The sequence below is a fragment of the Sciurus carolinensis genome, chromosome 17, assembly GCF_902686445.1.
Source record: "Sciurus carolinensis chromosome 17, mSciCar1.2, whole genome shotgun sequence".
Lineage (NCBI taxonomy): Eukaryota > Metazoa > Chordata > Mammalia > Rodentia > Sciuridae > Sciurus > Sciurus carolinensis.
Genome location: NC_062229.1, coordinates 27,594,150 through 27,608,580, shown reverse-complemented (window position 1 = coordinate 27,608,580; position 14,431 = coordinate 27,594,150). Strand labels below are relative to the sequence as shown.

Here is a 14,431-nt window from a genome sequence, read left to right as displayed (position 1 = left end):
TGAGAAATAACCTGGTGATATCTGTGGTCCTGGGCACGATCTCTGAGATTCATCTCTTCTGCCCCTAGCTTCCCCCAGTTCTACCTCTTCTGGAAACTTACCAAATCCTGCTCTGACTGCCAGCTGGGAGCAAATGTGTCTGTACAGACCAGACCCATGCTCATACATAAGGACACATACTCACATACATGGACATATTACAGACAAGCATGCATGTGTATGCATGTGTGCATACCCAAACACACATTCGCACACACCTGCTGCAATAAGCATTTGACCAGAGTCTGTGGCTGCCACTGAAGAGTAATAGGAGGGAAAAGTCCCTCCCTCTCCTGTCTCCCAGACTCGCTGCACCATGATCCTCATGCCAAGTTGCCTGATGATAGATTGCTGACTCCTGGACCAAACAGCCTGGGCTTGTGAGGGAAGGAGTTCTCAGGTCATCTCTCTGTGCCTAGACTAGGAGTTCCCAAGGGCAGACCAAGGTTTCCTCTTCCTCTGTCCCCTAGAGCAGGACAAAATCTTCCCTACCTGCTTCATTTCCCATGCCTTCATTTCCCCACTGTGGGATTTCCTGTGCCACATAGCTGTGGGGCGTGCAGTGAGACAGCCTCAGCTGTATTGCCTTCGGACCCCACCACAGCATTTGAGCCAAGGCTGTGTTCTTCCTGAAAACCCCAGCCATTGACCAAGCACAGTAGGGTGACTAAAGCTTCTATTTTCAATTTTGCTCTGGAACTCACAACTGGGTTGGCAGAAACTTACTTTCAGATCTCTACAACAGATCCAAGGATCTCTCTGCCCAATTCTGCTTTCTCCTCTATCTTTCACAGGGTCCCCCTGCCATCCAATAAACTTCCACACTCCTAACTCCATTTTAGTATTTGCTCCCGGGACAACCTGAACTGAGGCACCTGTAGTTGGCACTACCTCCCCCTGACATAGCTCTAAGCCCCAGTCTTCAGGATCAATGATTGGCCATTTCAGAACTGGTCCCTGGGCTTTATTCCCATATTTTTCAGTCTGGACAATTTTTTCCTCATCGCCTGCATTCCATGAACTTTATTTTCTTCCTAAATGCACATACAACACCCAGCAAGAGTTCCCCCCTAGCCCCTGCCCAAGCAATGCTAGGATCTCCTGAAGGGGACAAGTCTAAGTGACACTCAAATCCCTAGTCCCATCACAAGACCAGACCAAGTAGGTGATACATGAGAGGTGAATGAATGAATGATATGAATATGCTTTTATCAAATGGATGAAGGAGATATCTTTTCTTTAAATACCTGCCCAGGCCTCTCATACCCTCCACTATACAACAGGTTGGAGTTAAGATACACTACACACAGAAAGAACTGGCCCCAAAGAAGGGACAGCCTGGGGAGGTAGTGAGCATCCCATATCCCTGGAGCTACCAGCCCCACTCCATGAATATAGACCTTAAGGTGTTGGTCCAGAAGCCCAAAGAAGGCCAAGCTTGCCTGCATCCCAACAGCAACGTGGAGAATCCTGGAGCAGTGACTCCCCAGGTCAGGTCATTTCCTCTGGCCTTCATTGTGCAGGTCAAGGCCACTCTAGGTCCCCACCCACCCTTCTCACTCCACTTCAGAGACTTGCCACCATTGAGTTCCCATGCAGGATCCTTAAGACAGTGAGTGCACGATTCCGAGAGGGACTGAAGGACTGGAGGAGGCGAGGGTGGCACACGCTGCAGGCATGAGGCAGGCAGGAAGCCAGGCAGGCTCCCAATGAGTAACTGCAGATTCCCTTGTGCTGTGCCTGTTGTCACGGGGGATGGCAAGTGATTCTGTCTCCATCTCTTTCCCCCCACTTCCCGCATCCTCTGCACCCCTGTGATTCTGACAACCCAGGAGAGAGGCGGGGGCTTGAGCCAAAGTCTGGGAACAGGTGCCAGGAATTCAGGTGGAGAGAACTCTGAGCAAAACACTCAGAAAACGCAGAAGGACATGGGGACTGGAAGCAGGAGGTGTCTGTGGCCCTCCTCCCCCGTCTGTACTGTAAGGCAAAGGCAGCCTCCAGAGTTGCTCAGACTTGGCACAGATTGGGGCGATGGGAGACAGACATCCCAAGTAACTAATTCCACTCCCTCTGTAGCTTGTCTCTCCCACCTCCACTTCCTCCCTCCTAGAAGCCTTCTCAGGTCACCTGAGAAGCAAAAGATGGCTTCCTCATCAGATTCCCCAGGACTCCCAGGAGTGAACCCATGTTTGGTTTCCCCAGTGTCTGAGAACACAGGACAAGACATTTTGGGAGCAATTAGTTGAACCGTGGTCAAGTTTAGCCTTGGTGAATTTTTTTTTTTTTAGGTTTTTGTTTATTTCTGCTATTTCTCTTCTCTGCTCCCTTCACTTCTAAATATATTTTGTGCTCTCAGATAGGTAAGGAAGGGTGGATCCCCCAGAGGAACACTTCTGAAAGAACAAAGAAGTAATTTTCATTGCAAAGAATCTGCTGCAAAACTATCCTCCCTGGGTCACCTTCCCCTTCTTGGGAGAAGGACAAGGGCATCAGGAGGCACTATTGGTCTCCGTCACTGCTCCAGCCTGGCCATCCAGACCTCAACTGAAGAAGGGATTCGTGTGGCTGACCTTGAGATTCTCTCTCCCTCCCTTCTTACCCTGTCCACCAACCACCTGGTGAGGGTCACATGGCAAAGTGGGTTCTGACTCCCTCCTGTTCCCCAATCCTCATCTCTCTCAGTACTCTCTCAAGTACCCAAGAACCCTGATCTCAGAGGATAACAGGAGAACTTCAACAGGCCCAGAGGATATCATATTAGAGTGATAGGCCAGGTGTGTGTTAAAGGGGAGGTGGTAGTAGTAAGAGCCAAGATGCAAGGATTTGCTGTTCACATCTAGGGCTCCTGGGCGCCACACCAGCAGAGGTGACTCCCCAGGATAAAGACAAGATTCAACTGCCCTGCTGGGGAACTAAGGCCTGAGAGGGGGTCATAAGGAGAGGCTGAGTCCTGAGTAAACAGTGTCGCCCCCAGGAGAACTGACAGTTGAGGAAATACCAGCAATCATTCAAACACTCCCTCCACTGAAGAGTTGGGTCCAAACCCCTGAAAGACCAGAGCAGAGGCACTTCCAGTACCCCCATCTGGAGAAGGGCTTGTATCCAGGCTTTCTGATTAACTAAAAGGAGGAGAAACTATAAGGAGGGCAATAGCTACCCAGGTCCTCCTCTGTTAAGGGAGTGCTTCGGACTTATCCACCTCTGTGCCACCAGTCCAGAGCACAGGGTCCAGGTCATAGACAGCAGTTAATAGAGGACCGGTGAAAGAAGGAGAGGGGGAGGGGGAAGTGAGGGGTGATGGAATGATGGAGCGGGGAAGGGAGGGAAAGTAGAAAGCAAGGTACACCACGAGAAAGAGAAAACCCGGGGGTCAGGGTGCTTATCCTTTACCGGCTTTCCCTTAACTCTCCTCAAGCAGAGCTTCCTGTGCTGTAAGGAGGGAAACTCCAGCGCACCTGCTGATCAGCAGACGCCTGGAATCAGACTTCTTTCAAGCAGTTGCAAGCTCCGCGTTGCGCAGCCCTCTTGGTCTCAGAGGTCTGAACACAGGCACTCCTATCACGTTAATCCACTCCCCTCCGTTCATCCCCGCCGCTGCCACCACCACCTCTAGTCTCTATGGTGCTAGTTCGAGCTCTCGGAAAAAGGCAAGGCAGCCATCTGAGCTTGTTTCGTAGGAAGACGCGCTCAGAGGGCGCCCCATTCTAGGGGCGAATAAACAGAGTCCGGAGCATCGGCTGTGGAGAGCCGTTAGCCCGAAGTCACCCAGCGACCGACCGGCCTGGAAGCGCAGCGCCAGAGGCAGGCAGCCGGGTCCTGGCCCCTCTCTGGATCTCAGCCGCTCCAGCTGTAAAATAAGGAAGGCGGGATGAGGACGAGGTCTTTTGGTTCCTTTTAGGTCAACCGCAGCTCCCTGGCCCGCGAACTGGGAACAGACCTTCCCTCCCCGCGCGAGGGCGCTGGAACTTCGGCCCAGCCTCCCTTGGGAGGTGCCCGAGCCGAGACGCGCGAGGGTGCGGACGCTCCAATCTCCCTGGAGCAGGGCCCCTGGGGGTATAAAAGGCCATGGCGTTCGGCCTGTGCAGAGCACCCCCCGCCAATTGACCCCAAAACAGGTTCGGCACCGAGGATCGAGGAGTCGGGCCTCGTTTGCCCCTCGCTTCCCCTCGTCCAGCCTCTCCAGCGCGACAGATGACACTGGGCCATTGAAAAAATGTATCAAAAGACGCGCCCCACCTACCCCCGGTCGCTGCCAGCCCTGAACCCAACGCGGGCCCCAGCCCTCAGCCTGGGAAAATAAGTGGCACTTCCTGTCTTGTAATCCGGTTCACACTCCTGAGACCAACGAAGGGCAAAAGTGGGAAACAGGGAGATGGCCCGGAGACCTCCTGGAGAAGGTGGCTCCGAAGGCAGACGAGAAGAGCCCTGGAGTAGGGCTGAAGGGGCGGGCGGAGCAGGGACACCGCAGTCAGGCGCTTGGGAACGTCGTGAGCCAAGCAAGGAAGGATGGGGCGTGCTGGGGTCTTGAGAATTCCGGGAGATAAGCCCGGAGGGGCGAAAGCTTATGAATGCCTCACGACGAAAAACTGACGCGTGGGATTGGCAGAGGAAGCTCCGGGGACTCCCCACTTTCGGGGGCGTCCCGGCCCCGCCCCATACCTGCGCGCCGGCCCCGCCTCCACTGATCCATTGGCTAGACCCGCCGCCCGTCAGACGAGCCCCCGCGGCCCGCCCCCAGCCCCAGAGCTGCGCCTCTGAGTGCTGGGGCCACCGTGCCAGCGCCACTCTGTCAGGCTGCGGGCCATCTTCCGCGCAACGCCGCCCGCCAACCCATTACCCGCGCCCGGCAGCCCGCCGCGGGTTCAGGGCGGACCATGAGCCCGCCGAGCCCGCTGCCGGTCCGCTGGCTTTGCGTGCTGGCAGGAGCCCTCGCCTGCGCCCTCGGCCCCGCGGTGAGTGTCTGCCAAGCTACCCAGATTCCCCGCACTTGGGGGTGCAGTGGGCAGCGGGAATCGGGCCATCTGTGCGCGCGTCTGTGTAAGGCGGATGCGGGACACCGGGTGAGGAATAAGGGCACAAGACTCCAGGTTCTCGTCTCCTCCTTCAACCCCGGACCGGATCTAGACCCGAGGGGTGGGGTCTCGTTTGTGCCCAGTCCTTCCCAGCGCAGCCCAGAACCCGCACAGCGAGGTGATCCCGGATTGATAGAGGGACTGGGGGAAAGAGCGGGCCCCAGACTTGCCTTCTGAGTGCATGGTGTACGTGGAGTACGCAGACCAGTGGTGGCAGGGTCGATGCCGTGGTGAACTGAGATGGAAGATCTTATAGACTGCGGGTGGGAGGGAGATCCTGAGGGTCCTCTCTTTGTGGTGCCGGTCTAGAGGTGTCCCTGGGACGCTGTGGCTACGTATGGGATGACGTCTCAGCAGCAGATCCAGCATCGGAGCCCAGGTCCTGGGAAGGGGCCCTTAGTATTAGGTGGTGACAGGCAGACCCCTTCCTGTGCCTTCCCACTGAAGAGAGCAGAAAAATACTGGAGTCCAAGGAGGATGGTGGTGAGCAGTGAGGGGGTAGAGATAGTGTTTAACTGGAGAGGCCGGTAATGTGTGCATGGGGAAAGCTGATCAGGCAGTCAGTAGCCAATAAACAGTGATTTCCCTCTTCCTCATACTTCTGCTTCCTCCCCACAAGCTTGTATGTAAGTCTCTGACACAAGTGTACCCCTGTGCCCCACTTGCAGTGTGCTCATGTGTGGCTGTGGATGGCTCTTCAAGGTCACAGGGCAGATGCTGGGTTATCTCTCTAGGAACAGGGAAAGCCTCAGGACTCACTGAATCTACCCAACCCCATTTTGCAGATGGGCAAAGTGAAGCTCAGAGATGTCAGAGCCACACCTGTCCCCCACCAATCAGATCTGGACAGAGGTTGATTCTTTTCCCCTACACTTACCCCATGCCTTGAGGAGCCTGGAGTTGCTACTGGAGCAGGACCTAAAATGGAAGGGAACTCTGGGTCTGGAACCAGCTCCAGGTTGGCTGCGCGAGGGTGGGTGATCTTGATCATCTAATGATCATGGGACCTTCTGTCCCATGATCTCTTACCATCCTCTCCTAGGACAGGAATCCGTTTTTCCACCTAGTTGGTATCTTGCATACCTTGGAAATGGGAAGCTCATTACCTGGCCTTAAACCCCCACCCTCCACTGATAGCCAAACTTCATCAAGCTCACAGAGCCTCCAAGTCACTCCAACAACCCTCTGGTTCTGCCAACCCTGGGTTCCAACCACTCAAAATCTTTTTGAATGAGCCAGGGATCTTGGGCTACCATTGGCAACACATTCCTCCATCCTTAGAAGCTTCTGTGCCCAGAGGCAGAGTGTTTTCAGAGGGGCCTGCCTCTCACACCAGACCATATCTGCCCTCTACATCCTGAGACAGCCCAAACCTGGCTCCTCCAATTCTTATCCTTCCCTCTTTCCACTACTTATTTGGTCCCCAACTATAGCACCTCCTCAGAGGACCTTCCCCAATTGCTCCAACCCACTCAGCTTCCCCTTCAGGCTTACTCACCTCCCAGTCTGGGCTGTTCTGCCATCCCACAGGATCAGGAGTGGGGTGTCTCACTCTCCCATGTTCCTCATAGCCCAGGCCAGGACTGGGTCCACAGGGCAAGGGAAAGTCAGAATTGGTTGAGAGTGGGCTGGAGTAAGAGACTCCCATTTCTCTGTCTGCTTCTCCTTCCACCCTCTCCCTCATGGAATGGGCACTAGGCAATCTTGCTCCAGTGAAGCTGAGGAGTTGGTGGGGGCAGGGGGTGAGGAGAGAAGTTATCGGAGTCATAAAATGGCAGCTGCAAAGTTCAGATTGAAAGCCCAAAGCCTTATCACTCCTGTTTATGGTGCCCTGACCTCAGCCTGGGGAAGGGAAATCTCTGAACAGGGAAGCAAAAAAAAGGAAAGAAAACCTCCAGTGTCTCAGAGGAGGAAGTCTGCCCCAAGGCCACCCATTGGGCCTTCCACTGCTCCTGCCCCCTGGACAGCAGGCAAAGGGCCTCCTCCCTCAGAAGCAGAGCTTCCCAGGGCAATGCCAGCACCAGACTTCCCTAGACCCTACCCTGGGAAGGTTCTCAGGTTGGTGGGAGACCCAAGAGGAAGAGTCTGGGTGGCATGGGGTTTTGCCTCTCAGAACTGGGGTCAGGGGCACTGAGAGGGTAGTCAGGGAAGGTTCTCTGGAGGAGGCAGGACAATGCCCTGCAAAGTTTAACTTAATGAGTCAACCTTCCACCCCAGACCATAAAACAGCCTCTGTTGGCCTGAGCCCAGAAGGAAGAGGAATCTCCCAGCTCTCCTCAGTCTAGCCAGGAGTTTAGCGGAAGCATGACTCCTCCAACTGCTGAGGCAGGGGACTGGCCACCTGATCTGGCATCACTTTGTCCTAGGTATCCTGCTCTGGCCTCCTGCTTTCAGACACTACAGGGCTATCCACAGCTGCCCAGGGCCTCTTGGTTCCCCTCAGACCACCCTGTGAACTTTAGGAAACATAACTGCACCCTGTCTCTAAATAATACACAAAAAAAGGGTTGGAGTGTTGCTCAGTGGTTAAGCATCCCTGGGTTCGATCCCTGGCACCAAAAAGAGAGAGAAAGAGAGAGAGAAGGGAAAGAAGGAAAGAAGGAAGGAAAGAAGGAAAGAGAAAGAAAGAAAGAAAGAAAGAAAGAAAGAAAGAAAGAAAGAAAGAAAGAAAGGAAGGAAGGAAGGAAGGAAAGAAGGAAAGAAGGAAGGAAGATGGAGACTGCAACTGGATCCTACTGCCCCCTATAGGGCATTACACTGTAGTGAAGTGACACCTTGATTAGACCTTTCCAGGGGCCCATGTTGGAAGAGGAGGCTGTTTGGGAAGTTTCCGTCATCCCATCCTGGTGCCCTGAGATTCAGCCTTCCCTGAGATTTCTGGGGATTCCATGGGGAGTCCCACTTGGGGACTGGAAACCTAGTCCATACGGCACTCCATGGCAATGACCTGTTGACCTGGGGAACATTTTTAATCCCTGCAGAAGGACCTCTGTTTCCTCATGTCAAAAGAGAAAGCAAAAACTGTTGGCTCAGTGTGCGGGAGAAAAGGGGAGGCAGGGTTGAAATGGGGCCAGCTCCCCCTCCTGACTGGTGTATCCTCCCTGAATCCCAGACTCTCTGTGAAACACGGCTGGGCATCCATCAGGACCTTTATGAACTTCGAAGGAGGTAAAAGTGGCAAAAGTGCTGTGTGGTCTGTGTGACAGGGATGCCAGGGACAGTGCTGATCCCCAGCTAGGGGCACCTATGGACCCTTATCCAAGGCAGCCAGGAGCTCTGGGAATGCAGGGAGTGTCCTCATGAGGTGGCCAGACAATCTGTGTGTGAAGATCCAGGCTCAGGTAGATGATGGGTTCTCTCAGAGACGGTTGCGTGGGGGGTGATGCATATGGTGGGCAGCCTCAGTGGCAATCCAGCCTGGTCCTCTAGTCTGCCACCTTCCTGCCATTGCTGACCCCCCTATGTGGGGGGGTTCTTTTCTCCAAGCCCCTTCTCCATCTCCCAGAATCTACCCTCCTGTTTTACTTCCCAGTACAAGGTATTCCTTGTACCCAGGAAAATTGCAATATGTCTAAACTCTCTTGTACCTTAAGTACCTAAGAAGTACTTTAGAAATTTTTCTGAAGAAGAAAAAATATTAATCTCCCTACTACATATATGGGTTTGCTTTTTGGCATTGGGGATTGAACCTAGGTCTCCAGAATGCTGGGTTTTATCACTAAGCTACATCAGCAGTCTTTTTATTTTTTATTTTGATACAGGGTCTCACTAACTTTCTCAGGCTGGCCTTGATCCTCCTGCTCACTCTCCTAAGCAACTGGGATTACAGGTGTGTGCCACCACACCCAGCTGCTTTTTTTTTTTTTTTTAAACTTTTACTGTGAAAATTTTCCAAGGTATGAACAAGTAGAAAGAATAGTATAATGAGCATGCAAATACTTGCTAGGTTTGCAATTATTAGCATATAACAATATTTGCATCATTTTCTTTTCTTGCTAAAGTATGTTTAGTCAATTGTAGACATCCTGAACTTGTACCCCAAATTATTGCAAAATGCACATCTAAAATCAAAGGACATATTCTTATAGAACTATATTGTCATCACCCATAACAAAACTTCAATGTTCGTTTCCTTCGTATCTAATATTCAAATATCCCCAACCACTTTTAATGAAGCACAAAGGAGTGGTGCCATCAGGGAATTGTCCTGTCTCAGGAGCTTTCATATCTGTATCTGATGGGATTGGACAGCAAGGTGGCAGGTGTATGGAGAGAGAGTTGGGTGCCTTGGTAGTAACATCTAACGGGGCTCCACCGGGTAGGATCAGTCATATACACATCCCCTCATGCAGTTCAAGATATGAAGATCCATATCTCTCAGGAAGTGCCTCCTCCTATCCAACTCCAAAACAAGTTCTTCCTGCATAGTGAAATCACCAGAGGAAATTGCCCAGTACTGAGGACATGCAGCCTGGTGACTCTCTGTTCTAGGACCCAGCCCTCAGCAGATGGCCCCAACACCAGCATTACTCACTGAGAACATGTTTGTAAGCTAGGTCCTGTCGACCCCACTTCCCTGGGGGTGCCTATGATGGTTTTCAAGGGGCGGAGGATTTAAACTGAATATTTAGCCTGAAAAGCTTCATGTCCCAAAGGAAATCTTCCAAGAATCACTCTAAGATGGGAACTGGCTGAATGTTTTTGCTTAGATTCTGCTAATTATGAGAGCCCTAGTCCTGGTTCCTCTCTGAGCTCTGGAAAGTTTGTTTTGTTTAGTTTTGTTTTTTTTTCCCAAGCCCAAATCTATACCCTTATATTTCCCTTTCTTCTTTACTTTACCCGCCCACCTCACATACATACATAAATATGTTCTCCTTCTACTCTTCTACCATCTAGATTCCAGCCTTCCCCAAGAAGAAGTGTGGTTTGCAAAATTTGGATTTGCAAAGAGAAGAGGTTTTGTGCTATTGGCAGAGGGATGAAAAAACAGAATCAGCAGGGTGGGGATAGGGGCAAGAAGAACAGACAGAGTGGAGTCTACTACTCTGACGGTTACAGCTGCCGCTTGTCAGTTGGGGAGCCATTCAGGCTGCCTGGGCTTACTGCAAAGCACTAAGGTGGGGGCAGGGCCAGCCTGGCTTGGGGACTGGACATGACAATAACCGCTAACCCTTATAGGTGGTTTCCTACTGCCAGGCTGATGTCCTCCACATGTAACCCTGGACACAATCCTAGAAGTTGGTGGTGCTTTTGCCCCATTTTACAGACAAAGCTGGAAGAAGTCTGATTTTGGAATCTGGGATCTTAACAGGATTTTGCCTCAATAAGAAGTGCCATTTCTTCCCGAGGGGTTATGGAATGCCACATGCTGCCCTGAGACTTTAGAGAAAAATTTTAATCAGTAAAATATATAAATCTGAAGTGACAGTTCAGTGAGTTGTCATATATGTGCATGATGGTGTGGCTACTTCCCTGGTCAAACCATTATGTCTATCATCCCAGCAGGCTCCAACATGCCATTACACAGTAAGTTGAGGTCTTATGCCCTCTGCAAAGCTAGAAGCATGTTGCTTCTCTTTTCTGTGACTTCCAGGTTCCATGGTCTACTTTACCTTCCTATCCGTAGCCACCTCCCTGCCCTTTCCCCCTTACTCCTTTTCTCTCCTCTTCCCCCTGCCTCCCTAACTAAAGATCTCCATCTCAGACGTGAAATGCCAAACACGAAATCACATGTGCCTTTGATCACACTGCTTTTTCTCTCTGGGTCCTCAGTTTCCCTCTGTGTCTGTTACCTCTAGATTTCAAGTTGGGAAGGCTTAAATAATGTCAGGGTCATGATGGTTTCCGTACAGGACTGTAGTAACAGGGAAGATAAGTGAGCACTCCTGAGTGTCTTGCCCTCTACTCCCTCTGCCTCCTCTGCCTCCTCTGATGGTCCCAGGCAGGAAAAAAAGCCCCCAACTTTGACAAACCTCAGAAGCCCAAATCATCCATGGTGGCTCCCAGTGCCTGCCAATCTGCAGACAGAAAATGCTTTCTCCTGACTCCCCTAATCCTCCTGCTGCATTTTATACCTGCCCACCTCAGAGAAGAACTGCTTCTCACCAGGACTCGTGTTCCTCTGTACCCCTCCAGCTGCAGCCTGAGGGATATCTGCAAAATGTGTATCCCCCAGTCTCACTCTCCTGCTTCAAATCTTTGAGGGTCCTCCATAGCCTAGAAGTCAAAGCTCACACTTTTGAAATGGGATTCAAGATCCTTTCCAATTCCACCCATGCCTACCTCTCTTAACTAATCTCCTGATGGGCCCCCAGAATTGCTTGCTGTTGCCACACCAGGCTTCTTGCAACCTTGAATATGTTAGATATTATCATGCCTCCAGGCTGGTGCACACACTGCTCCTGCTTTCTGGGATGCTCATACTCTTATTTCTAACCATCCAGCTCATACACATCCTCCAAGACCAAGCTCTACTACCCGTTCCATATGAAGTCCATGCTCCAGCTATATACAGTCCTGGAAGAGACTTGGCTATATTGGGCAAGGGAATTTACCAGCTTTCTCCGTGTACCTGGAGTCTGGAGAGATAATGAGGATGTTTAGAAAAGGGAAATAAGTGGGAGAGGAAGTCCAAAGTCTGCCTGAATTCCTCATTGATAAGGACTACAGGGAGCTGTCCTGGCCTGGCCCTTAAAGGGCAATGGTTGACCAGAAGGTCAAAGGCAGGGCCATGGAAAAGAATTGATACTGTCCAGACCAGTGTCAAAGACTTAGGTCCCATTTGGGAATGCACATTTTCTGGGTGACCTCAGGTCCCTCTTTGGGTCTCCATTTCCTCTCTTTTCCAGATGGGGTCTATCACTCAATTATAGTCTGTCAAAAGCAGAATTCATCTTCTAGGTCAACCTGATTTGATTCAGAGACATCCCAAGCCCCTGGGTTGCCCTACACTCACTTCTCTCCTAAAGTACCTCTCTAAACTACCTCTCAGGAAGGGCCTTGTGGCTGTGCTTCTGGGGAAGCAGAGTTGATTAGTGAAGTTGACCTGACTCTCTTCTACCCTCAGAGAATTCCAGGCATAAGCTGCTAGCAATCCTAGGTCCCCACAATGATTGTGGGGAAAAACTGTCTCTTGATCAACTGAAAGATCATAGCCCTAGCTTAAGAGGACCCAGAAAGTAAGGGTATCCTTTGTCCTGTGCTCAGACCACAAGACTTGACACTTTTGGTTCCAGAGACAGAAACTCAACTGGCTTAGGCCATAAATAAAGACATTGGCTCATGTTGTGGGAAATAGTTCTGGTTTCAGGCATAGCTTCAACCAAGAACTTAAACAATGTTAAGAAGACCTGGTTTTTCTCCATCTCTTTATTCTGCCTTTAGTTATATGGTTTTCATTACTGTGTTCCACTTGTCAACAAGATGGTAATGGAAGTTCCAGTCCCTGCATCTTTTAGGGTTCCAATCCAGTGGGGGAAAGCAAATCAACTTGCCTAGTAACTTAATCCAAAGTCCCAGGAGTGAACTTTCTGGCTCTCAGCAGCCTGACTTGGGCCACATGCCAGGTAGCGTGGCTGGGAATGTACTGATTAACTTAAGTCTTGGGCATATGTCCATCCTCTGGAAGAGGGTTCATCATAACCCCATGAACTAGGAGTAGGGAAGGAAGTGGCTTCCCAGATAGGATGTGGCACCAGAGAAAAGTAAAAGATGGTGGAAGGTAGAAACAACAAATGTCCACTACATTCATCCAGCTTTCATGTTACAGTGTGATGAGAGGTGAGAATAGGCAGGAGAATCAGAAGAGGCTGGAAGGGGTCAGAAAGCATAAAAAACCCTGTTGCTGGTGGTTAACAGGGCTGGCAAGGTACCTGAAGGAGAAGTGTGCTCCAAGAGAAGCAAGATAAACAATGATCTTCCTTGGGCTGGCCAGTCCCTGTATTCTTCTTTCAGAGACTACCTCTGGGATCCTCTTGACCATTCCTCTCCCCAAACTTGAGTATGAGCTAAGCACAATGCTTACGACACTGTATTGTGAGCATATCAGCCTGAGTAAACCTAATGACAAAGAGGGGAAGCACATGACCCCCAATCAGAACCCACAAGCACAGTTTCCCTTAAGTCTTCTATCTTTTAACTGCTTTGCAAATAACTGTATCTTGTTCCATGACAGATCTGTTTCAATATGCCAGTTTTAAATGAGTTGCCAGCTCAGGTGTTTACCCCAACTGGATGGCAAAGTTAACGGTCCAAGATGGGACCCATGTTCACTGTATAGCTTCCAGACCAGTGGTACGTGGGCAGGTGGGTCCTGGATGCTGAAAGAGTCTGAAAGGTGTCTTGGACAAGGAGACCTTTCCTTGGACCTGAACTAGTCAGCCATGGAACAAGCTGCATATGGGAAAGTTGGACTATAGGTGAACTGTGAGACAAGGTTCCATAAAGCCTTCAAAAAGGAATAAGAGAGTTATTGGTGTGGAAGAGACTCAGCTTTGTATCCTGGTAGGCTTTGGATTGTCCATCCTCACCTGGGACCCTTCTCCCTTGATGACAATGGAGAGTCACTGCCACCTGGGATGTATGTTCTTCACAGGGTTGACTTACTTAGACCAGTGGTCAAATTGCTATGTGCTTTGGTTCCTGCAGGCCAGACGGGGACCCCCTTAAAGGAAGGAAATGCTCTTCCCAGAGATTCACTTCAAGAAACCTTCAAATCAGCAGAGGGGGTGGTTGGGGCCCATTTTGCCTACAGAGAAACTGAAACCCAGGGAGGTAAGGACCCTGTCCCCAGAATGGGAAAAACAACTCAAAGGAGACACTGAGAATCTCTGATTCTGGAAGTCTTGCTGGACCCTCTCCAATGTGCTAATGTGATGTTATCCTTCCTGAGCATAAAAAAGAAAACTTGTTGGTATGCCAGGAATGGCTGCTACTTCTCTAAAGTCAAAGAGACAGACAGGAGCTGCCACCAGCCCAGTTGTTCCTCCATGGTAGATTTTACCCACCTTCTCCCACCCAAGAGCTTTCAAAAACTATTTTCTTTTTTGGTTTTTTTTTTTTTTTTCTGATTGCTCCTGTATATCCATCACCCTACTCACATGTCTGCCCCAGTGCCAATATGTCTTGCCACACTGATCTGCCCTACCCACACCTTGCTCCCTGGCCAGGACACTATGGAGAGAAGGAGAGAAGAATGGAATTTTCCATCCCTTCTCCCCAGTTTCCAGAGGCAGAGGAGTCCTAGTAGGATCTCAAGACTTCCTAGAGGGGCCTCTTCTATTTCCTTAAACCTCCATGACCTTCATTAGATCTGGTATAGC

The 14,431-nt window shown here is 50.7% G+C and overlaps 1 protein-coding gene and 1 long non-coding RNA gene across 5 annotated transcripts in view; one reads left to right on the top strand and one right to left on the bottom strand.

The window, feature by feature from the left end:
* The first annotated feature begins 4,414 nt into the window (after positions 1-4,414).
* Positions 4,415-14,431, top strand: part of Vipr1 (vasoactive intestinal peptide receptor 1) — a 44,099-nt gene continuing 34,082 nt past the window's right edge. For 2 of the 4 annotated variants that reach the window (XM_047531525.1, XM_047531524.1), the window contains exon 1: positions 4,777-4,991. In XM_047531525.1, coding sequence (XP_047387481.1) covers positions 4,914-4,991 — 78 coding nt within the window. In that variant the 5' untranslated portion in view covers positions 4,777-4,913. Of the gene's footprint in view, positions 4,992-14,431 lie in introns of all 4 variants that reach the window. The other 2 variants (XM_047531523.1, XM_047531522.1) reach the window with 2 other exon arrangements.
* On the bottom strand, positions 5,288-7,089 carry LOC124968779 (uncharacterized). The gene is made up of 3 exons (XR_007105840.1): positions 6,610-7,089; positions 5,989-6,029; positions 5,288-5,493 (listed from the first exon to the last, which is right to left on the bottom strand). It is a non-coding gene; the product is annotated as an uncharacterized LOC124968779 (long non-coding RNA).